We start from the raw sequence: 22997 nt of genomic DNA, 5'->3' as shown, positions 1-22997 counted from the left end.
TGTGAGGTCACAGAGTCGTGCACGTGACCACAACAGAGCGCCCGTCACAGTCATGTGACTGTGAGATGTGTGCAGTATCAACCAGAGACAGTTTGATATAAGATGCTTTTATTTTGACGGGACATGTTGCATATGACTCTGTACTGTGAGGTTGTAACTTGACTCTGATTTCACAAGTTAACCTTAAGATTTTTTAACATAAAACCGTTTGATCTGAATCAGTTTTAATAAAAACAATTTTAAATGTGATTTTTCTTGAGGAACTCTCGTTCGGCCTCGCTCTCTCTCCTCTCATCCGTCCATCACTGCATCTTCAACATGTTGACGATCTTGTTGAACTTCAGTCTGGTGGCGATGTCCAGCGGCGTCTCTCCGTCCTGCAGAAGAGAACACAGACGGGGTTCAGGCTTGTGGCGTCATCAGGTCCACACGACACGCCCCTGTCCTCTGAGCACGTACCTGGTTTCTGAGGCTGGAGTCCGCGTCTCTGTGCAGCAGCAGAGGAACCAGACGATGACTCTTCCTCTGGCAGACCAGGTGCAGCGCCGTGTTTCCTTTCTACACAAACACATATCACTCAAACACACGGTGTCGCCCCCCAGTGGTGTAGCTGTGCACTAACATCTGAACTCTTCAGTCTGAACATATAAAACAGGAAATTGTCTGCAAACATTCAGACCAGTGTTGTATTTATATTTATATTCATATTTCCAACCTGCTGAAACCTGTAGTTTTAATAAAGGTAAAGTTTCATTTAGTTGAAGAAACCTCCTGAAGCAGACTACAACTCCCATCATCCCACACTGCTGCCCCACATCAACTAACTGCCTGTAGTCCATATTGTGACTGTGACGCCTCCTGGTGGCTGAGTTTTATTCTTCTGACTGATGTGAGAATATTCTGCTGTCAGCTCTAAATTACAGAATCAGGTTTATGGTGTAAACTCACATAATCAGCAGCGTTGACGTTGACTTTACTTCTCAGAACGACCTCCATCAGACTCACATTCTGCCTCTGCTTCTGTAACTGCACACACACGACAAGGAGTCAGTGTCTCAGACAGTTTGTGAATGAAAAATTAGAATCAGTTTCTACCTCATTAATCCAAACATTAGGACTTTATGAAGTTAAAATCTGACGGACAGTAACTCACCATGAGAAAGTATCCGAGCAGCAGGATGGGCATCAGGATGGAGATCATCAGATAGTCGAGCAGAGAAAAAGTCCTCTTGGACACGTAGTGGAGACACGTCCTCTGCTTCTGAAACACACAGACTGTCAATAAAGTTGATTTCATTTAGACACAACATTACTGAAGCTGTCTTCACACATGAGCTCCAGGTCAGATCCAGGGAATCGTCTCCAGAGTTTGTGTTTCACAGCTGAACATCACAGCAGCAGGTTTCCTCATGGTTCAGGTGAGAGGTGGAGCAGCCGGTGGGGGGGGGGGGACCTGTTACCTTAGGTCATGTGATCATGTTTACATCACCTGACACATCGTCAGCTCTGATCACCACAAACTCTCTTCACGTCTTCGTGTCTTCATCGTGTGTCAGCCCCCCCCCCCCCCCCCCCCCGTCAGTGAACCAGTGGAGGATCCTCTGCTCCTGGATTCACACTCTACACAGGAGCTCAGGAGGAGGAGGAGGAACTGACTGTGGTCCTCATGAGAAGATCCAGAGCTTAACAGAAACCTGATGACATCATCCTGTGAAAGCACCTTATTGGTCAGGTGGGCGTCGGCCTTGTTGTCCAACAGGTATCGGACCATCCTCAGGTTGCCGCGGCGACAGGCAGCGATGAGGGGCGTGTCCCCCGTGTGTCCGTCCTGGACATTCAGGTTGTTAGGATCATCGGTCAGGATGCGATAGAGCTGATGAACGTCTCCGTCATACGCTGACTGACAGGCCGGCTGGGGGGGGGCACCACAAAGACACAAAGACACAAAGAGACAAAGAGACAGACAAATTATGAGACAACTGATGTAACTAATGTTTATCAGCAGCAAAGAGGACACGTCCACTGAGGGTGAGACAGGACACGTCCACTGAGGGTGACCAGTACATGTCCACTGAGGGTGAGACAGGACACGTCCACTGAGGGTGAGACAGGACACGTCCACTGAGGGTGACCAGTACATGTCCACTGAGGGTGAGACAGGACACGTCCACTGAGGGTGAGACAGTACACGTCCACTGAGGGTGACCAGGACATGTCCACTGAGGGTGAGACAGGACACGTCCACTGAGGGTGAGACAGGACATGTCCACTGAGGGTGAGACAGTACATGTCCACTGAGGGTGAGACAGGACACGTCCACTGAGGGTGAGACAGTACACGTCCACTGAGGGTGACCAGGACATGTCCACTGAGGGTGAGACAGGACACGTCCACTGAGGGTGAGACAGGACATGTCCACTGAGGGTGAGACAGTACATGTCCACTGAGGGTGAGACAGGACACGTCCACTGAGGGTGAGACAGTACACGTCCACCGAGGGTGGGACAGGACACGTCCACCGAGGGTGAGACAGGACACGTCCACCGAGGGTGACCAGGACATGTCCACTGAGGGTGAGACAGTACACGTCCACTGAGGGTGAGACAGTACATGTCCACTGAGGGTGAGACAGGACACGTCCACTGAGGGTGAGACAGGACACGTCCACCGAGGGTGAGACAGTACACGTCAACTGAGGGTGACCAGGACATGTCCACTGAGGGTGACCAGTACATGTCCACTGAGGGTGAGACAGGACACGTCCACTGAGGGTGAGACAGTACATGTCCACTGAGGGTGAGACAGGACACGTCCACCGAGGGTGAGACAGTACACGTCCACCGAGGGTGAGACAGGACACGTCCACCGAGGGTGAGACAGGACACGTCCACTGAGGGTGAGACAGGACACGTTTCTCTGTTGAGATGAGAATCAACATTCTTCTTCTGATGTTTAACAGATGTTGTTCTCTCTCTCTCTCTCTCTCTCTCTCTCTCTCTCTCTCTCTCTCTCTCTCTCTAATGATAAAATGAACAGAAGAAAGACATCAAACAAAATCATTCAAAAGCTCAAACTCCTTAGTGAATAGTAACTAAGAGTAAAGTAACTAAGAGTACAGTAACTAAGAGTACAGTAAAGAAGTGAGCAAATGTTCTTTGTTACTTACATCACTCGTCATTTATTTGCCTTCATGTTGATTCATGTTTGTACCAGAACGAGTCACAGTTGCGAGTGTGTGTGTGTTTCTGTTTGTGTGTGTCTATGTATGTCTATGTGTGAGTGCGTGTGTGTGTGTGTGTGTGTGTGTCTGTGTGTGTGTGTGTGTGTGTGTGGGTGTGTATTTGTAATTGTGATTAAGATAAAATATTTAAAGTTTTTACCTCAGAGTAAACCAGACCCATGGCGGCTGACAGGAACTCACCTGTGCACATCAACACACACACACAATATCTGAACACTCACTTCCTGTTCCACATATCAAAATAAAAGAAAGTTTCGGTTTCTTTGAATCAGGGTTTGAATCAGTGACACGTTGATGAAAGTTACTGTTTCATGTCCTGTCATTATTTGTATGTTTAAAAACTCTTATTTGTATTTATAACTTCTCAAAACGCCACACATTCTAACAACGTTCACTTTTCAAGTGTTTTTCATTTTCGTGATGAAAATGATGACGGACCTTTACCTCATCATCATGACGTCATCATCAACAGCAGCGATGTAAAAAAGATTTTCAGGCAATCTGCTTTACTTTGAAATCAAACACCTACCACTTCCTGTCTGTCCTTCCTTGACTCTGTTGAGTTTGATTCTGAAAGAGGAAGGGACGTAGTTTCCGGTTTCTGTCTTCCGTTTAACACCTGAGAAGAGGTGGCGTCAGAGGGAGGCGGGGCTTCACAGATGGAATTCAGCCTGAAGCCAAATCAAACAAGATCCATTAAAAAGTTCACAAGAGAAACACGACACAGAGAAAAGGTGCACATCAACAACCCACACAACCAACTCACTGTCAGGACACGGAACTTTGGTTTTTAGTGTTTGGCTAAAGTTTGTTTTCTTCTTGTAACAAAACTTCTGTTTTTTTTTGGAGAAATGTTTTTGTTTAGTTTTTCAATATGTTGGTTTTGACTCATGATGGATTAGAACCAACGGCGTCACATGACAAACCCAGTGACACACTGAGCGATCAGCTGATCTGACTTTTGGATTGCGCCTCTAGTGGCGTCATGTGGAACTCTCAAGAAGAAGCCACAGGACAGGTAAATCCAGGTGGGTCTAACCTTTAGTTCAAATTAGTTGTTTTATGACGTCATCTTCACTTCGATTTAGACGATAAACAATGACAATGTTTTACTAAGTCAGAGGTTATGACGTCACTGTGTTTACCTGCTGCTGATTGGTCCTCACTACATGGATAAGTTCTGTTTATGAAAAACGTGTCAGAGTGACACATCTCTGCTACTGGGCTAAATCTTCGGCAGCAGTGATGCGCATGCGCAGAGGGTGACCGGAAGCTGTAGTGAGTCATCTGTGAGCAGAGACGATCTGTGCGCTCCACCATCATCAGCTGTCACACGTTTCAACGTCTTCTTCATCCCTCGTTCCCTTTCAGCTGCGGGCTCGATCCCGGATCCGGACGTGGTGCGGATTCAGTCCGAGTTTAGAGCCTCTGACCTGGGCTGTTCTCCAGCTGCGTCCCGCTCTCAGCTCCAGATGTGACGGTGGATTAAAGGTAAATGTCTCCTGGAGCTTTCTGTCCCCGGTCTTCATCTGTCCCACCAGGACAAAACCCACTTCCTGTTTCATTGCGTCTCTTTACGATTTATCATGAAAAATATTTAACTTTAAATCAAAAAAAGGAGCAGATTTAACTCATCCATTTATTATTCATCAATCATTTCCCATGAACTCTTATTTTGAAAATCAGGATTTGTTGTTCAGCCATTTATTTGAACATGAGACTCACATTTGTTAAGGTTTTAAATATTAAATTAGTTTTTTCATGAAGTGTGTTTTCTGGATAATTAAGCGTTTTTATAAAAAATATAGAATATTAGACCTTTACTTTCAAAATAAATCTTTAGACAAACATGTTATTTATTGTATTTTCAAGTAAATTCATGTGGAAAAATCCATTAAAAATAATACATTGCTGTTCATTAATTAAAACACCATTAATTTCCCTTATATAAAAAGCATTTAAGCATTAACATGGTTAGCTTCCATATCTGAGGCTGAAGCACTTCCTGTCACCTGGCAGGTGGGACGGAGGTCAAAGGTCGAGCAGCAGCAGAATGTGGACGAGCAGGAAGTTTGAGTTAATCATGAGTCGCTGCAGTCGGTGGTTCGACTCCATGTGAATGAACCATGACACAGGAATGCTATCAAAGGTCGACTCAGTGTGAGCGGACAGCGCCCCCTGCAGGCTCACAGGAAATCCGTCCAGTCAAATGATTCACGTGTTCAAACCGACCACAGCTCATCTGTCTCGTGTTGTTTTTAGTCTCGTCCGCTCTTCTGATAAAACCCAGTCTTCTTCACCTCGTCACTGCCCCTGAGGCTGGAGAGCAGAAGACACTCACTAGTACTAGACAGTTACCAGATATCAGAACCAGGACCAGGACCAGGATCAGGACCAGAACCAGGACCAGAACCAGGATCAGAACCAGGATCAGAACCAGGACCAGGATCAGGACCAGAACCAGGATCAGGACCAGAACCAGGATCAGAACCAGGATCAGAACCAGGACCAGGACTAGGACCAGGACAAGGACCAGGACCAAGACCAGGACCAGGATCTAATCCGGATTCAGGTGTGAACAGGCTTTAGTTTCTGACTGAAACTGTCTGCAGGCTCCAGCATGATGCAGCTGTTGCCATGGTGACGTCCTCCAGTGAGGATGATTCAGAGCTGCTGGTTTCCAGTCCTCACTCATCTGCTCAGAGAAGAAGACCCATGCTAGAGTATCACGGTAACTCCGGATCCAAGGAAAGGTCCAGCAGGTGTGAAGGTCCAGCAGCTGTGAAGGTCCAGCAGGTGTGAAGGTCCAGCAGCTGTGAAGGTCCAGCAGGTGTGAAGGTCCAGCAGGTGTGAAGGTCCAGCAGGTGTGAAGGTCCAGCAGCTGTGAAGGTCCAGCAGCTGTGAAGGTCCAGCAGGTGTGAAGGTCCAGCAGCTGTGAAGGTCCAGCAGGTGTGAAGGTCCAGCAGGTGTGAAGGTCCAGCAGGTGTGAAGGTCCAGCAGGTGTGAAGGTCCAGCAGGTGTGAACCTCCGCGCTGCTTCTCACAGTCTCACAGCTAAAGGGACAATTCACACAAAACTGAAGAGTGACGACCAATGTCTCTTTGTCTCCCTGCAGTGAAGCATGATGGGAGGTGGCAGATGGACGAGCTGGTCGTGGGCCGAGTGACTGACACACACCATGGACCAAGACTTCAGTTTGAATACACTGGTGTGTGTGTGTGTGTGTGTGTGTGTGTGTGTGTGTGTGTGTGTGTGTGTGTGTGTGTGTGTGTGTGTGTGTGTGTGTGTGTGTGTGTGTGTGTGTGTGTGTGTGTGTGTCCCTCTGTCTGTCCCCCCTCTCTGCGTCCATCCTTCCATTTTCTGTCTTGTCTGCGCTGCGTCTTGTGAATAGAGAACATGGTGAACAGAGGACTGGTTCTCCTCCTCTAACCAGTCCACCATCTTCTGATGGAAATGAGTTGAGTAACAAACGATGCATTCAGGCTCCGGGCAGAGACGGGAAATCTGAATTTCTTTGCCTGTAATCTCAGCTCAGATGTTAATGTGTTCGCTGAAGGGTCTTGATGTGGGACAGTGATGGTTGAGGTGGATTTACCAGGACACAGGTTCTTTATGTCCGGACTGTTCAGAGTCCAGACTGATTCCACTCAGTGATACTCAGACTTCAGAGTCACTGTGAAATCAGCGCCGGCTACATTTGTAGAATCCGAGGTTTCCTTATTGACTCGGTCATTCAAATCACATCTAGGGTTAGGGTTATTATTTTTCTGATGCAGGTTCAGACCCCAACACAAGTAACCTGGACGTATGTTACCTGATAAGTCTGTGTGCAGCGCACAGCAGCATCCAGGAGTTTCTCTACTTGTGTGTTTGTGTTGTGCAGAAGAAGCTGGCAGCAGAGCCGGACTACACTGACGTGTCGCTGACGGCGGCGGAGCGTGTTCGAGCGCTGGGGAAGATGGGATTCAGTGTGGAGATCAACGACGACATCACACCACGACGCTACCTCCGCTCCGGTGTGGAGATGGAGCGCATGGCGGCCGTGTACCTGGAGGAGGGCAGTCTGGAGAACGCCTATGTCCTCTACACCAAGTTTATCACGTAAGAAGTAAAATGACTGTTGTCATGATGTCAGTGTTTATATTAACTCTTCAGTCGCTCACAGAAAACGTGTTTGTTCAGTCTGTTCGTAGAGAAGCTGCCGAGTCACAGAGATTACCAGCAGTGCAGCATTCCAGAGAAACAGCTCATCATGAAGGTAACAACACTGATCACCAGCCATTGTGTTCAGACTTCTAGAGTTATACCCCACACTCCTGGAGCTTGTCCCCTGACCTCTAGGGTTGTCCTCTGACCCCTGACCTCCGGATATAGCTTCTGTACCGATGGACAAAGCCTCCAGGACCTTTGCAACTAGTCCCCAGACTGTTGGAGCTTGACCCTTTCCTCAGACTCTGGAGAGGTGGTACTCCCCATACCACTAGAGGTCATCCATATACAGTGACTTGCATAAGTATTCACCCCCTTTGGACTTTTCTACATTTTGTCATGGTATAACCACAGATTAAAATTTATTTCATCGTGAGTTTATGTAATGGACCAACACAAAATAGTGCATCATTTGGAAGTGGGGGGAAATATTACATGGATTCCCCAATTATTTACAAATAAAAATCTGAAAAGTGTTGAGTGCATATGTCTTCACCCCCTTTACTGTGAAACCCCTAACAAAGATCTGGTGCGACCAATTGCATTCACAAGTCACATTTGCAAGTCACATAATTAGTAAATAGGGTCCACCTGTCTGCAATTTAATCTCAGTATAAATACACCTGTTCTGTGACGGACTCAGAGTTTGTTGGAGATCATTACTGAACAAACAGCATCATGAAGACCAAGGAGCTCACCAAACAGGTCAGGGATAAAGTTGTGGAGAAATATGAAGCAGGGTTAGGTTATAAAAAAATATCCAGAGCTTTGAACATCTCTCTGAGCACCATCAAATCCATCATAAGAAAATGGAAAGAATATGGCACAACCGCAAACCTACCAAGAGGAGGCCGTCCACCCAAACTGAAGAGTCGGACAAGGAGAAAATGAATCAGAGAAGCAACCAGGAGGCCCATGGTTACTCTGGAGGAGCAGCAGAGATCCACAGCTGAGGTGGGAGAATCTGTCCACAGGACAACTATTAGTCGTCTACTCCACAAATCTGGCCTTTATGGAAGAGTGGCAAGAAGAAAGCCATTGTTGAAAGGGATCCATAAAAAATCCCGTTTGGAGTTTGCCAGAAGCCATGTGGGAGACACAGCAAACATGTGGAAGAAGGTGCTCTGGTCAGATGAGACCAAAATGGAACTTTTTGGCCTCAATGCAAAACGCTATGTGTGGCGAAAACCCAACACTGCCCATCACCCTGAGCACACCATCCCAACAGTGAAACATGGTGGTGGTAGCATCATGCTGTGGGGATGCTTCTCTTCAGCAGGTACAGGGAAACTGGTCAGAATAGAGGGAAAGATGGATGGAGCCAAATACAGGGAAATCCTTGAAGAAAATCTGATGCAGTCTGCAAAAGACTTGAGACTGGGGCGGAGGTTCATCTTCCAGCAGGACAATGACCCTAAACATACAGCCAGAGCTACAAAGGAATGGTTTGGATTAAAGAATGTTAATGTCTTAAAATGGCCCAGTCAAAGCCCAGACCTCAATCCAATAGAGAATCTATGGCAAGACTTGAAGATTGCGGTTCACAGACGGTCTCCATCCAATCTGACTGAGCTTCATCTTTTTTGCCAAGAAGAATGGACAAACCTTTCCATCTCTAGATGTGCAAAGCTGGTAGAGACATACCCCAAAAGACTTGCAGCTGGAATTGCAGCGAAAGGGGGTTCTACCAAGTATTGACACAGGGGGGTGAATACTTATGCACCCAACAGATGTCAACTTTTTTGTTCTCATTATTGTTTGTGTCACAATAAAATGTATTTTGCACCTCCAAAGTACTATGCATGTTTTGTTGATCAAACGGGAAAAAGTTTATTTAAGTCTATTTGAAGTCCAGTTAGTAACAGTACATAATGGGAAAAAGTCCAAGGGGGGTGAATACTTATGCAAGGCACTGTACAGTTGCAGCTAGTCCCCAGAATTATGGACATACTTTCTAGACCTCTGCCACTAGTCGCCAAGTCTCCAGAGGAAGTTCCCAGGTTTCTAGAGCAAACCTTCACACTGGTGAGCTTGTCCTCGGAGTCTGAGAGCTACTTACCTGGAGTTCTGGAGCTAGACCTCCAGAACTCTGGAGATAGTACCTGGACCTTGTCCAGAAAGCTTCTTCCATCCTGGTGCTCACCCTCCTCAATGTTACCAGCTCGAATCCGGTCCTCAGTTCACTAGTGGCTACCTGCTTCAGATGCAGGCCCAGTGGTTGTACCCGTCTTGGTGACTACAGTAGTAATAGTTGTAGTAGTAACAATAATTCTGTTTCTCATTTTTGTAGAAACTTCAGGAAGTGGCATTCCCTCGTAAAGACGAGTTGAAGAAACGTCTTCAGGAGAAATACAGCAGGGAACACAGCGAGTACCTCAGATCCCAGGTCTGTTTGTGTTGTCCAATCAGATTCTACAGTGTGTGTTTAACTGTTATCACATTCGATGATAGACTGACTCACAGGTTTGTGGAAGTGAGATGGAAGGTGAAGTGTTATTCTAAAACATTTACAGGAGTCTTTTGTGTTGTTTTAGAACAGGTGTGTTAGTACAGGTGTATTACAGTGGTTGTGTTTCCTCAGAGCCAGCCGGTGGTGTTGGATGGGTGTGGCCAGCAGCTGCAATGCCTCTCCCTATTGGACGAGGACAGGAGGCGGCGGCTGCTGCTGGAGGGGGAGAGGCAGCGTGTCGCCGCCTTGCGACGGATGCAGATCGAATCAGAACAGTTTCGTTACTTCGAAGACCAGCTGAGGCGTCAGGAACTGGCCAATAGCAGAGAGGAGGCGACACAAAAGGTCACACTGTAAAAGTCATACTGTTACTATAACTGCTACTGTTCCTGTTACCATTACTCCCACCAGTACATCAGTACTACTGCAGAACTTCTGGTGTGAATCAGTCCCATGTTCCGTCAGTAGTTCCAGTATCAGTGCTGTGTTGTGTCAGTAGTATTTTTGCAGTAACATGTTTCTCCTGCAGGTGGAGACCAAAGTGCCGGAGGTGATCGACAGCACTCGTCTATCTCGGCAACCAATCAGTGATGCTGTACGATCCCAGGGGGCGGATCCAAACAGAAACAGACCTGCTCCTATCAGCGAACCAGCTGCCACGTTGGCTGGAGTACATTGTGAGTTCACACGTGCACTTAAACTGTACTGTTTATATTTATATATATATATATATATATATATACATATAAATATATATATACTGTATGTATATATTCGTTTGTTTTATGTGTGTGTGCAGCTCAGAAGGTGGAAGGTCTGAGGCGGGTTGTGATTCCCAGAGATCTGACGTATCGTTTCCTCCTGTTGGCTGATTCCAACACGGCCAGAGGAATAGAAACATGTGGAGTTCTGTGTGGACGACTGGTGAGACCTGATCTTTGATATTTGATTCTCCGAGGAAATATTTAACAAGTTACCATAAGTACCGACCAGAACTCTCTCTCTCTCTCTCTCTCCTGTCTGCTGCTCTCAGACACACAATGAGTTTGTGTTGACTCACGTCGTGATCCCCAAACAGTCGGCCGGTCCAGACTTCTGCGACATGGAGAATGTGGAGGAACTGTTCAGCTTCCAGGACCAACAGAACCTGCTGACGCTGGGCTGGATCCATGTAGGATAAATACACAATAAACACACACTAACTACACACTGAACACACGCTAGCTACATCTGAACTCACGCTAACTACACACTGAACACACGCTAACTACACACTGAACACACGCTAAATATACATCAAACATACGATAACTACACATCAAACACACACTAACTACACACTGAACACACGCTAACTACACACTGAACACACGCTAACTACACACTGAACACACGCTAACTACACACTGAACACACGCTAACTACACACTGAACACACCCTATCTACACACTGAACACACGCTAACTACACACTGAACACACGCTAACTACGCACTGAACACACGCTACCTACGCACTGAACACACGCTAACTACACACTGAACACACGCTAACTACACACTGAACACACGCTAACTACACACTGAACACACGCTACCTACGCACTGAACACACCCTATCTACACACTGAACACACGCTAACTACACACTGAACACACGCTAACTACGCACTGAACACACGCTACCTACGCACTGAACACACGCTAACTACACACTGAACACACGCTAACTACACACTGAACACACGCTAACTACACACTGAACACACGCTACCTACGCACTGAACACACCCTATCTACACACTGAACACACGCTAACTACACACTGAACACACGCTAACTACACACTGAACACATGCTACCTACGCACTGAACACACGCTAACTACACACTGAACACACGCTACCTACGCACTGAACACACGCTAACTACACACTGAACACACGCTAACTACAAACTGAACACACGCTAACTACACACTGAACACACGCTAACTACACACTGAACACACGCTAACTACAAACTGAACACACGCTAACTACACACTGAACACACGCTACCTACGCACTGAACACACGCTAACTACACACTGAACACACGCTAACTACAAACTGAACACACGCTAACTACACACTGAACACACGCTACCTACACACTGAACACACGCTACCTACGCACTGAACACACGCTAACTACACACTGAACACACGCTAACTACATACTGAACGCACGCTAACTACACACTGAATGCACGCTAACTACACACTGAACACACGCTAAATATACATCAAACATACGATAACTACACATCAAACACACGATAACTACACATCAAACATACAATAACTACACACTGAACACACGCTAAATATACATCAAACATACAATAACTACACATCAAACACACGCTCACTACACACTGAACACACGCTACCTACACACTGAACACGCGATAACTACACATCAAACATACGATAACTACACACTGACCACACGCTAACTACACATCAAACATATACGATAACTACACACTGAACACACCCTAACTACACCCTGAACATACGATAACTACACACTGACCACACGATAACTAAACACCTAACACACGATAACTACACACTGAACACACGCTAACTAAACACCTAACACACGATAACTACACACTGAACACACACTAACTACACACTGAACATACGCTAACTACACACTGAACACACCCTAACTACACCCTGAACATACGATAACTACACACTGACCACACGATAACTACACACTGAACACACGCTAACTACACCCTGAACACACACTAACTACACACTGAACACACGCTAACTACACACTACACAGGCCACCCACTGATCCCACTGGCAGACTGGTGTCCTCCATTGTCCTTCATTTGCATGATCAGAGCTCACCATGGCAGCGGGGGTTGAGCAGCGACAGATGGAACAGAGGGACAGAGGTCTCACTCTGAACAGTTTTTATGTTTAGCATATTTAAATTCGCTTCCCACAACATCTGCTGTCCGTTCATGTCAGTGGACAGTCAGGTTGTGTCTAAAAAGAGTTGTGTTGTTTTGTGTTGGTTGTGTGTTTCAGACTCATCCCACTCAGACGGCCTTCCTGTCCAGCGTCGACCTCCACACTCACTGCTCCTACCAGCTGATGCTGCCGGAGGCCGTCGCCATCGTGTGCGCTCCCAAACATAACGAGTATGTCCCACACACATAGAGACTACATTTCCCATCAGGCCTTTCAACAGGGTGCTACACAGACCAGTGCTACACAGACCAGTGCTACACAGACCAGTGCACTGCGAAGTGGACTGGAGAGAGGGTTCAGGGGTCAATCACGCTCAGTTCAGAGGGAACAGTTCATCAGTTTGCTCAAAAAGACACTGCGCTTAAAGGGACACGCACATTATGAAGTTAGACATCAGAGAACTGAACGTAAACTGAACATGAAGAACATAAAGGACGCTGTGGCTCTAACCCCTCCCCCTCCTCCCCCCCCCCCCCCCCCCAGCACTGGCGTGTTCCAGCTCACCGCTCCGGGGATGTCCGAGGTGTGCGGCTGCAGACTGAAAGGTTTCCACCCTCACTCCAAGGAGCCGCCTCTCTTCACTGTAAGTCATCAGTTTACGTGACTTGGTGTCACTACATGTTAGACCCTGACCAATCAGAGCTCTCCGTCTCGTGCTGCTGTTCCTTAGCGTCTCAGGCTCTTCTATCGTCCTGGTGAAGCTGTTCTAACGTGTTCCCTGTTCCCAGTCTTTGTGCTCATCCAAACATCAGTGACAAATCTGACTCTGAATGTCGGACTGCTTCTTTAAGGATTCACATCACCTCTCTCTGTTTGTGTGCATGTCTCTCGTCCTCAGGTGTGTAAACATGTGGTGGTGAGAGAGTCAAAGATCAGCCTGCTGGACCTCAGGTGACAGACAGGAGGCGCTGTGAGCTCTGCGTGTCTGAAACCATCCACATATTGGTTTTAAATGTTTGATTTGAAGTCATCACACACACACACACACACATACACACACATACCTGCTGTGAGTGTGTGTGTGTGAATCTGTTTTTAATAAAACATTGAGAATTAAAACCTGAAGTTTCCTGTTTTAGTTCTAAAAAGTGGACAGTTGTCTTCATGTTCAGGTTTAAAGTGGTTGATTGAATGAGGACAGACACAACGTCTCGTAGGACAACTCTTTATTGTCTCTTCTGTCTGTTCCATGTTGACGTAGCGTCTGTTTCTAATTCTGTTCTAATGCAGACAGGCGCCACGAGGCCCCGCCTCCCACTTTGACATCATCATAACACTGTACGAGTGTGTTTGGCTCCACAACAAGGGAAGATAACACCAGGGGGCGACATTCAAGCTTTATTCTTAAAAAAAACAACAACAAAAAAAAAGAAACACTAACAACAAGTAGAGAGCGGGGGTGAGGGGGTGAGGGGAGGGGTTACAGATGTAGGACAAGTGGCACGTTCACAGTTTGCAGCTGAACAGAGGCTTAAGATTTTAATCTTAAAAGTTCAACAGAAACATCTGGAATTAAAAACATCTGGACTCAGACAGTGACATCATTTCCCTTTTTCCAGCTGTACTGGAAACGTTTAAGGAGGAAGTGAAGTCAACAACAACAACAACAGCCTGACGTTGTTGTTGTTGCCTGTGTTGGGGGTGGGTGGGGGGCTCTGTGCTCAGTGAGAATAAAGACGGTGCTGCTCTGGCGGGGGGGGGGGGGGGTCTAGAAGCACTTGCGGTGGACGATGGAGGGTCCGGCCTCGTCATACTCCTGCTTACTGATCCACATCTGCTGGAAGGTGGAGAGCGACGCCAGGATGGAGCCGCCGATCCACACCGAGTACTTCCTCTCCGGGGGGGCGATGATCTGAGGGGGGTCGAATATTTACTTGTGGTATTTTAATGGGTGACAGTAAAGTCACTGCTTTTAAAGCTACAATCTAAAAAATCTGAAAATTCTAAAAAAGGAAAAACATTCCTGAATGAAAGTCTTAATTTAACCTTAACTGAGGGAGAGCCAGACACGTCTCTTAAGGGCGGAGTTAAGGGTTAACGCTGGAATGAAGCTTTAGTCGTATGTGTGTGATTAAAGATTAAAGAACATTCAATATTTGTTTTTTAACTTGTTACAAACTTTGTGACGTTTGTGGTGAAGTGACAACACGTCAGCTGACGTCATGACGCCCACTGGTGTACCTTGATCTTCATGGTGCTGGGCGCCAGCGCGGTGATCTCCTTCTGCATGCGGTCGGCGATCCCCGGGTACATGGTGGTTCCTCCGGACAGCACGTTGTTGGCGTACAAATCTTTACGGATGTCGATGTCACACTTCATGATGCTGTTGTACGTCGTCTCGTGGATCCCAGCTGACTCCATACCTGAGGGACGAAGACGCAGGTTAACTGACCGGTGGACAGACAGAGAGAGAGACACAGGTTGACAGACAGGGGGACAGGTGTCTGACCTATGAAGGACGGCTGAAAGAGCGTCTCGGGGCAGCGGAACCTCTCATTGCCGATGGTGATGACCTGGCCGTCAGGAAGCTCGTAGCTCTTCTCCAGAGAGGACGAGGTCGCCGCCGTCCCCATCTCGTTCTCAAAGTCCAGAGCCACGTAGCACAGCTTCTCTTTGATGTCTCGCACGATCTCTCTCTCCGCTGCAGAGACAAAGAAGACACAGTGAGACAGGCGGACTCCACATCACCTGAGCTGAGGGCCGCCGCCGTCGTACCGGTGGTGACGAAGCTGTAGCCTCGCTCCGTCAGGATCTTCATGAGGTAGTCGGTCAGGTCCCGTCCCGCCAGGTCCAGCCTCATGATGGCGTGAGGCAGAGCGTAGCCCTCGTAGATCGGCACGTTGTGGGTGACGCCGTCGCCTGAGTCCAGGACGATACCTGGACAGAGGCCGAGGTCAACAAGTCTACTCACCCACCCCACGTGTAATAAACACTGTATAACATGTGAAGAGAGTGAGGAGTATGATGATGAGGATGAAGAGTGAGGTCCAACCTGTGGTTCTTCCGGAGGCGTACAGTGACAGGACGGCCTGGATGGCCACGTACATGGCAGGAACGTTGAAGGTCTCAAACATGATCTGATGCACGTTACAATGCAAGAGAAACATGTTGACTTATTATCAACGTGTAATAAACATGTTATTAACATTCAGACATTATTAAGATATTAAGCTATTCACTAATTAACACATTTCATCACATGATGTGGTATCTGACTCAGGCCCTGTCACCTGGGTCATTTTCTCCCTGTTGGCCTTCGGGTTGAGCGGCGCCTCCGTCAGCAGAGTGGGATGTTCCTCTGGAGCCACTCGCAGCTCGTTGTAGAACGCGTGATGCCAGATCTGACCAATCACAGAGCAGACACACTAGTGAGTCACAACCATTAGATTAACCAGTGTTCATGATGACAGACGTTTGGATTCACACGGACCTTCTCCATGTCGTCCCAGTTGGTGATGATTCCATGTTCGATGGGATATTTCAGGGTGAGGATTCCTCTCTTACTCTGAGCCTCGTCTCCAACGTAACTGTCCTTCTGCCCCATTCCCACCATCACGCCCTGAACAAGTCATCAACAACCAAAGATTAACAATCTGTTCATCTCCAATATTCAGCAGGAAACTTTTAGAATATGCAGACTTCTGAACAGAGTTTGGTGGATTTGTTACAGCTGCAGCGCTTCTGGTTCAGGAAGCAGAGGATCATGGGTAATATCCCGCGTCACGACACAGTCAGAGATCAACACAATGATTCCTTTCTTTCACATGAAAGCACTTCATCAGCCACAGAGACAGAGTTAACTCCCTCATGTGGCTGCAGGGGGCGCTGCTGCTCAGAAACTGTTATAAAGTGGTACTTTAAAAAACTGATCTGACGGAAAAGATTAGTGACTAGAGAGAGTGAAACAGAACAAAGACAAAACTATGGAGAATCAGAAGAGGTGATGAGGTCATTAACAGGTGAACAGGAAGTGTTTTACACATGTCGCGACCTCTCTACATGTGACCCTGACAGACAAACAGGAAGTGACAGCATCAACGTAAGCATTAGCATTAGCCTGTCAATCAATTTGTGTTCACCTGGTGCCTGGGCCGGCCCACGATGGAGGGGAAGACGGCCCTGGGGGCGTCGTCTCCAGCGAACCCCGCCTTACAGAGGCCGGATCCATTATCACAGACCAGAGCGGTGCTCTCCTCATCATCACACATGACTGCAGGGGGCGCTGTGGACGAGCAACGACACTACGACACCGGCTCACACTGTGGAGGGACGACACGTGATGAGAGGCCGTGCAATTCTGTTGCAATGAACAGTGGTGTCCAGCTGGGGGCGCACTTCTGTTATCTAAAACTTTGATAAAAATCATCTTAACACGGAAACTTAAATTTAGGCATTTCAATTTATAACATATTTATAGTCTTTAGTCTTTTTCACAAACATAGAAAATACACACACACACACACACACACAAACACACACACGCACACACACCCCACTGTTCTGTCCTTTCCTATACTGAAGGAACAAATCACTCTGGGAAAATGTCCTAATTAGGACATGAAGCCGAGACCGGACTGTGTTTGGAAGATTCTCTCTCTCCCTGTATTCACCCTCCTCACTCAACCACTTTTTTTCTTTTTCTCTCACTCTCTCTCTCTCTCTCTCTCTCTCTCTCCTTCTCTCTCCCTCTCTCTCTCTATCTCTCTCTCTCCTTCTCCCTCTCCCTCTCCCTCTCCCCCTCTCCCTCTCCCTCACCGCCTCTCTCTCTCTCTCTCTCTCTGTCTCTCTCTCTCTCTCTGTCTCTCTCTCTCTCTCTCTCTCTCTGAGTTGACTCCATATTTAGTCATGAAACCTGCTTCATTTTATTTTGTCACAGTTTTACGCTGAAGAAAAGAATATTTTTAAAACACATTTAGTTTTTAATTGACTGCGAAACCGGATGAATCATTAGAACAAAATTTCATTTTGTATTTATTCTCTGAAAAATGATTGTTATGAACTATTTTCTGTGGTGGATTTGGTTTCGGTTGTGGTTGGTTTAAGGTTTATGTTTATGTTTAGTTTAAAGTTAAGGTTAAGGTTAAGGTTAAGGTTAAGGTTTAGTTAAAGGTTAAGGGGTGGTTAACCCTAACCCTGTAAATATGTAAGAAACAAACAAACTTATCATTTTGAAAAGTTAAAAGTGTTCAAGATAAAAAGTCATCAACAACTGAAGCATTACAAATATAAAGTATATATAAATATTATATAGTATTTATATATTGTATAAGACTATGAACTTCAAACAAATTTCATTAATAGATTGTTACTGCCCCCTGCTGGATGAACGTTTCTTATTCTCAGGTTTAATCAACACAAGAGTAAAGTGTTGTGTTTCATCATCGATCATGTGAAACAGCAGAAAGCTCCAGAAAACATCTGAGAAATTAAAAGCAGATTGTCCCTCCAGGCCTCCGTAGTTTCCCCTGTCAATCAACACTCAGGGATTATAATAAAACTGATGACATCATCAGGACGAGACGTTTGAGATGGAGGAGCAGAAGAAGTGGAACAGGGAGGAGGAGAATCCAATGAAGAAGGAGGGAAAGAAGAGGAGAGGAATACAGATGAAGTGATGAAGGTGGAGACGAGCAAGAGGAGATGGTTTAGGAGCAGAAAAGATATGATGCTGGAGGAAAGAGGAAGAGGGGAAGTGCAGCAGAGGAGGAGGTGAAGAGATAAATGAGATGCAATGAAGGAAGAGGTGAGCGAGGAGGTGAGGCAGAGAGAAGAATGGGAGGAATAGAAGAGGAGGGGAGGGGAGGAAAAGAAGAAGGAGAAGAGGAAGAGGAAGGGGAGAAGAGGAAGAGTAGAGTAAGAGAATAAAAGAAGGTGATGAGGAGGAGGTGAAGATATTTTTATCAGAGAAAAAAGCTTTGTATCAAAGATAGTGAGAGAGGAGGAGCATGATGGAGGTGAGGACGGGCGGAGGAGGTAAAGATAGATAAAGGAGGTAAGGATGGACAGAGGAGGTGACGGAGGAGGTGAGGATGGACAGAGGAGCTGACAGAGGAGGTGAGGAGTGACAGAGGAGCTAACAGGAGAGGTGAGGATGGACAGAGGAGGTGACGGAGGAGGTGAGGATGGACAGAGGAGCTAACAGGAGAGGTGAGGATGGACAGAGGAGCTGAGGATGGACAGAGGAGCTGACGGAGGAGGTGAGGATGGACAGAGGAGGTGACGGAGGAGGTGAGGATGGACAGAGGAGCTAACAGGAGAGGTGAGGATGGACAGAGGAGCTGAGGATGGACAGAGGAGCTGACGGAGGAGGTGAGGATGGACAGAGGAGCTGACAGAAGAGGTGAGGATGGACAGAGGAGGTGAGGATGGAAAGAGGAGCTGACAGAAGAGGTGAGGATGGACAGAGGAGGTGAGGATGGACAGAGGAGCTGACAGAAGAGGTGAGGATGGACAGAGGAGGTGAGGATGGAAAGAGGAGCTGACAGAAGAGGTCAGGATGGACAGAGGAGCTGACGGAGGAGGTGAGGATGGACAGAGGAGCTGACAGGAGAGGTGAGGATGGACAGAGGAGGTGAGGATGGAAAGAGGAGCTGACAGAAGAGGTCAGGATGGACAGAGGAGCTGACGGAGGAGGTGAGGATGGACAGAGGAGCTGACAGGAGAGGTGAGGATGGACAGAGGAGGTGAGGATGGAAAGAGGAGCTGACAGAAGAGGTGAGGATGGACAGAGGAGCTGACGGAGGAGGTGAGGATGGACAAAGGAGGTGACAGGAGAGGTGAGGATGGACAGAGGAGCTGACAGGAGAGGTGAGGATGGACAGAGGAGCTGACGGAGGAGGTGATGGAGGAGGTGAAGGAGGAGGTGATGGAGGAGGTGAAGGAGGTTGAGTCTTACCGTGGCAGTGCAGGGCTGCTTGGACGTGGGGAGGGGGCAGGACAGAAGTGAGAGTCTGAACGACTGGGACTGGGTTTATCAACCCTCCACCTCCTCCTTCCATCCCTCCTTTCATCCCTCCATCCCAAACATGGACCGGGCCTCCTCCCTCTCTCTCTTTCCTCTGCTTGATTCCTTATAGGGCAGGACCTAAAGGAATCGACCAATCAGACAGCTCGAAGCCCAGCCGAACTTTCTCTCATCATTCACTGCATTCCTGAGTGAGAGAGAGAGAGAGAGACACTATTAAAAGTAATAGTAATGGAGTATTTAAAATATTACTCAAGTAAATGTTTGTGAATTTATAAGATATATCAGAAAATAAGTATTAGAAATTAAAAAAAAATTACTGTTTAATATGAAATTGATCAATTGATCAACAACCAACATTAGTATGAATGTTTTTTTGGTTTTTAAGTGAAATATGATCCATGTTCTTTTCTCTGAGACAAACGAGTGTCCAGCTGTGATGGGTTTGAAATCAAACTGACGTGTTGACAGTGGAACGGTGGAACAGTGGAACAGTGGAACAGTTCACACTCACTAGGTTTTATCATAAGTATGAAGAAGATTTAATACATCACTGTAGAATATTAGTAGAAACCATATAAATCGTATATCATTATAATTATATGTTATTTTAAATAATATATTGGTATGAATTATATATTATTAATCATATTTCATATATCATTATAATAACATATTGTTATATATTATATAAACCCTATATCACTATTTGATTTAGTATTTTACCCTCCCTGTACTACTGATTTTACTTTAACTTTAATTTTAATCTGATTAAATATTTGTATTCTGTTGATAAGCACAATCTTATTAATAAATAAGAGGACAATGAAGTGAATTTGAATGTGATGTAGAATCTTCCTTCAGGAGGAGGAGGAGGAGGAGGAGGAGGAGGAGGAGGAGGAGGAAGAGGAGGAGGAGGAAGAGGCAGCGAGCATCTCCTTAAAAAGACAAACACGACGGGAGGGAGGAGGTCAGTCTGAACAAGGAGAAGAAGAAGAATGTTTGGAGGAGATGTGTGTGTATGTGTGTGTGTGTGTATGTGTGTGTGTGTGTGTGTGTGTGTCACAGAAAAGAGCCTTGTATGGGGTTAGTCAAGAGGATTCTGGGAAATGTAGTAGCTGCATGAGGAAGAGACAAATAATTCTAGTTAAAATCTGGTTTGTTCACAAAAATGTTGACTGACCTTTAACCTTGAACACATAAAACATTTTAATTTATTTTTAATAATAAATCAATGAGGTGGGTTGAACTGTGGTTGAAATTGAAGGTCATTATTTTGTAATAATAAAAAACATAAATAAATATTTGCATTGCTTTTATTCTGAAAATCCATTAAATCTCATTTCAACAGAAGTCACTGATGAACATTCACAACTTTATTAATCCACGTTCTCTGAGAGAAATTAATAAATAACCCGTGAAACAACATGAATCTAAAACTAATGAAACCTTTACTCCTTCGCCCTCTTGAAGCAGCAGCTTCTTGATGGGACTTCTGTCTTGTGCTAAGATGCTAAGCTAACCTTCAGAGCTGCAAACACAGACTGGTTCTAACAAACATGTATGAAGCTCACCGCTCGCTCACTGAGGAACAACCAGAGGACAAACAGGAAGTGCCCTGCTTGGTCCATCAGGTAACCAACCATCAGTGAGGATCATGGGTAATGTAGTTTTCAAGGGAGGAATATCTGGAATGAGATTCTCTTAGTTTTTCAGAATCATTCAGGTTTTTTCCTTAAAAGGACATTTTCACCTTCCTGCCACAGAGACCCCGCCCACTTCACCTCCTTGCTCCTCCTGAATTAAAGAGAAAAAGTTCCTCTTCCTTACATCTTCCTGCCGGGTACCTCACATGTTCCTGACATGTTCCTCCCGTGTTCCATACATGTTCCTCATATGTTCCTCTTTTGTTCCTGACATGTTCCTCCCGTGTTCCATACATGTTCCTCATATGTTCCTCATTTGTTCCTGACATGTTCCTGACATGTACCTCACAAGTTCCTGACATGTTCTGGAGGTTCTGGATGTGAGAACAAATCCTGAGTCAGTGTCTCTGGACATGTTCTGGATCTTCTCCTGCAGCCTCCTGGTAACATGTGTGTAACATGTCAGAGTCCATGTGAGGAACCAGCAGGACAATGTGTGGAAGCTTCCCAGTGAGCGAGTGGACGTGTTGATGAGGTTTCTAACACGTGACGTGAAACATGAAGAACACAAACATCTCAGGATGAAGAAGAGGAGCCGGACACGTAGAAGATGAAGACGTCCACTTGGAAACACGAGGAGATTCCAGATCTTCTGGTGATGAGGGCCGACTCCGGTGTGGACGAGCTGTAAACAACAACACTGATCTTTCCACAGCAGTTTATACGTCATGTCCCGCCTCCTGCTGCTCTACAGGCTCCGCCCCTCGCCTGATGTTCTCACATGTTCCTGTCTGAACGAGTCGGACCGACAACCTGCTGCTGCTTCACAAACACCAACTACACAACATGTCCACACAAATCATGTGTGAAAACATGGTCTCTGTCGTCGAGTCCAAAAAAGGAAACTGGTCAGTGAATGCAAAGAGGACTGTGTGTGTGTGTTTATGTGTTTATGTGTGTGTGAGTGTGTGTGTGTGTGTGAGAGTGTGTGTGTGTGTGTGTGTGTGTGTGTGTGTGTGTGTGTGTGAGAGTGTGTGTGTGTGTGTGTTTATGTGTGTGTTTATGTGTGTGTGAGTGTGTGTGTGTGTGTGAGAGTGTGTGAGTGTGTGTGTGTGTGTGAGAGTGTGTGTGTGTGTGTGTGTTTATGTGTTTATGTGTGTGTGAGTGTGTGTGTGTGTGTGAGAGTGTGTGTGTGTGTGTGTGTGTGTGTGTGTGTGTGTGTGTGTGTGTGTGTGTGTGTGAGAGTGTGTGTGTGTGTGTGTTTATGTGTGTGTGAGTGTGTGTGTGACGGTCAGTCTCTCCTTCTTTAGTTGTACAGTGTCCCCACCACTCCCCCCCCATCTTCATCCATTTTCACTGACTCACACATTCACACACACACACACACGTTTGTACAGCTATCTTAGTGAGGACAATCATTGACATAATGCATTACGAACTAAATGTCT

The 22997-nt window shown here is 46.3% G+C and overlaps 3 protein-coding genes across 11 annotated transcripts; 1 reads left to right on the top strand and 2 right to left on the bottom strand.

Annotated features, from left to right (window-relative positions):
- Positions 1-91: 91 nt before the first annotated feature.
- On the bottom strand, positions 92-3485 carry ankrd22 (ankyrin repeat domain 22). 2 transcript variants are annotated; one of them, XM_053413659.1, is made up of 6 exons: positions 3381-3485; positions 1721-1912; positions 1154-1261; positions 949-1026; positions 460-558; positions 92-377 (listed from the first exon to the last, which is right to left on the bottom strand). In XM_053413659.1, the coding sequence occupies exons 1-6, from the start codon at positions 3429-3431 to the stop codon at positions 303-305; spliced, it is 603 nt and encodes a 200-aa protein (XP_053269634.1). In that variant the 5' UTR covers positions 3432-3485; the 3' UTR covers positions 92-302. The 2 variants fall into 2 exon arrangements, with proteins under 2 accessions (XP_053269634.1, XP_053269635.1); XM_053413660.1 differs by having other exon boundaries at positions 1154-1258.
- A 1024-nt stretch (positions 3486-4509) lies between these two features.
- On the top strand, positions 4510-13992 carry stambpl1 (STAM binding protein-like 1). Of its 4 annotated transcripts, none has more exons than XM_053413649.1 (13): positions 4510-4732; positions 5261-6224; positions 6357-6449; positions 7125-7342; positions 7424-7499; positions 9741-9836; positions 10032-10244; positions 10429-10576; positions 10699-10823; positions 10933-11070; positions 12997-13109; positions 13423-13522; positions 13778-13992. In XM_053413649.1, exons 3-13 carry the CDS (start codon positions 6420-6422, stop codon positions 13832-13834), a joined length of 1314 nt encoding a protein of 437 aa, XP_053269624.1. In that variant the 5' UTR covers positions 4510-4732; positions 5261-6224; positions 6357-6419; the 3' UTR covers positions 13835-13992. The 4 variants fall into 4 exon arrangements, with proteins under 4 accessions (XP_053269624.1, XP_053269623.1, XP_053269622.1 ...); XM_053413648.1 differs by having other exon boundaries at positions 5261-6241; XM_053413647.1 differs by having other exon boundaries at positions 5261-6258.
- A 96-nt stretch (positions 13993-14088) lies between these two features.
- On the bottom strand, positions 14089-22508 carry acta2 (actin alpha 2, smooth muscle). 5 transcript variants are annotated; one of them, XM_053413653.1, is made up of 11 exons: positions 21734-22508; positions 21478-21591; positions 19835-20090; positions 17019-17198; positions 16370-16498; positions 16170-16280; positions 15932-16016; positions 15655-15816; positions 15389-15580; positions 15121-15302; positions 14089-14791 (listed from the first exon to the last, which is right to left on the bottom strand). In XM_053413653.1, exons 4-11 carry the CDS (start codon positions 17145-17147, stop codon positions 14648-14650), a joined length of 1134 nt encoding a protein of 377 aa, XP_053269628.1. In that variant the 5' UTR covers positions 17148-17198; positions 19835-20090; positions 21478-21591; positions 21734-22508; the 3' UTR covers positions 14089-14647. The 5 variants fall into 5 exon arrangements, with proteins under 5 accessions (XP_053269628.1, XP_053269626.1, XP_053269627.1 ...); XM_053413651.1 differs by having other exon boundaries at positions 21478-22508; XM_053413652.1 differs by lacking the exon at positions 21478-21591.
- Between the last annotated feature and the right edge of the window lie 489 nt (positions 22509-22997).

The sequence above is a fragment of the Pleuronectes platessa genome, chromosome 21, assembly GCF_947347685.1.
Source record: "Pleuronectes platessa chromosome 21, fPlePla1.1, whole genome shotgun sequence".
Classification (NCBI taxonomy): Eukaryota; Metazoa; Chordata; class Actinopteri; order Pleuronectiformes; family Pleuronectidae; genus Pleuronectes; species Pleuronectes platessa.
Note: the sequence above shows the minus strand (reverse complement) of the source record. Positions and strands in the feature narration are given on the sequence as shown.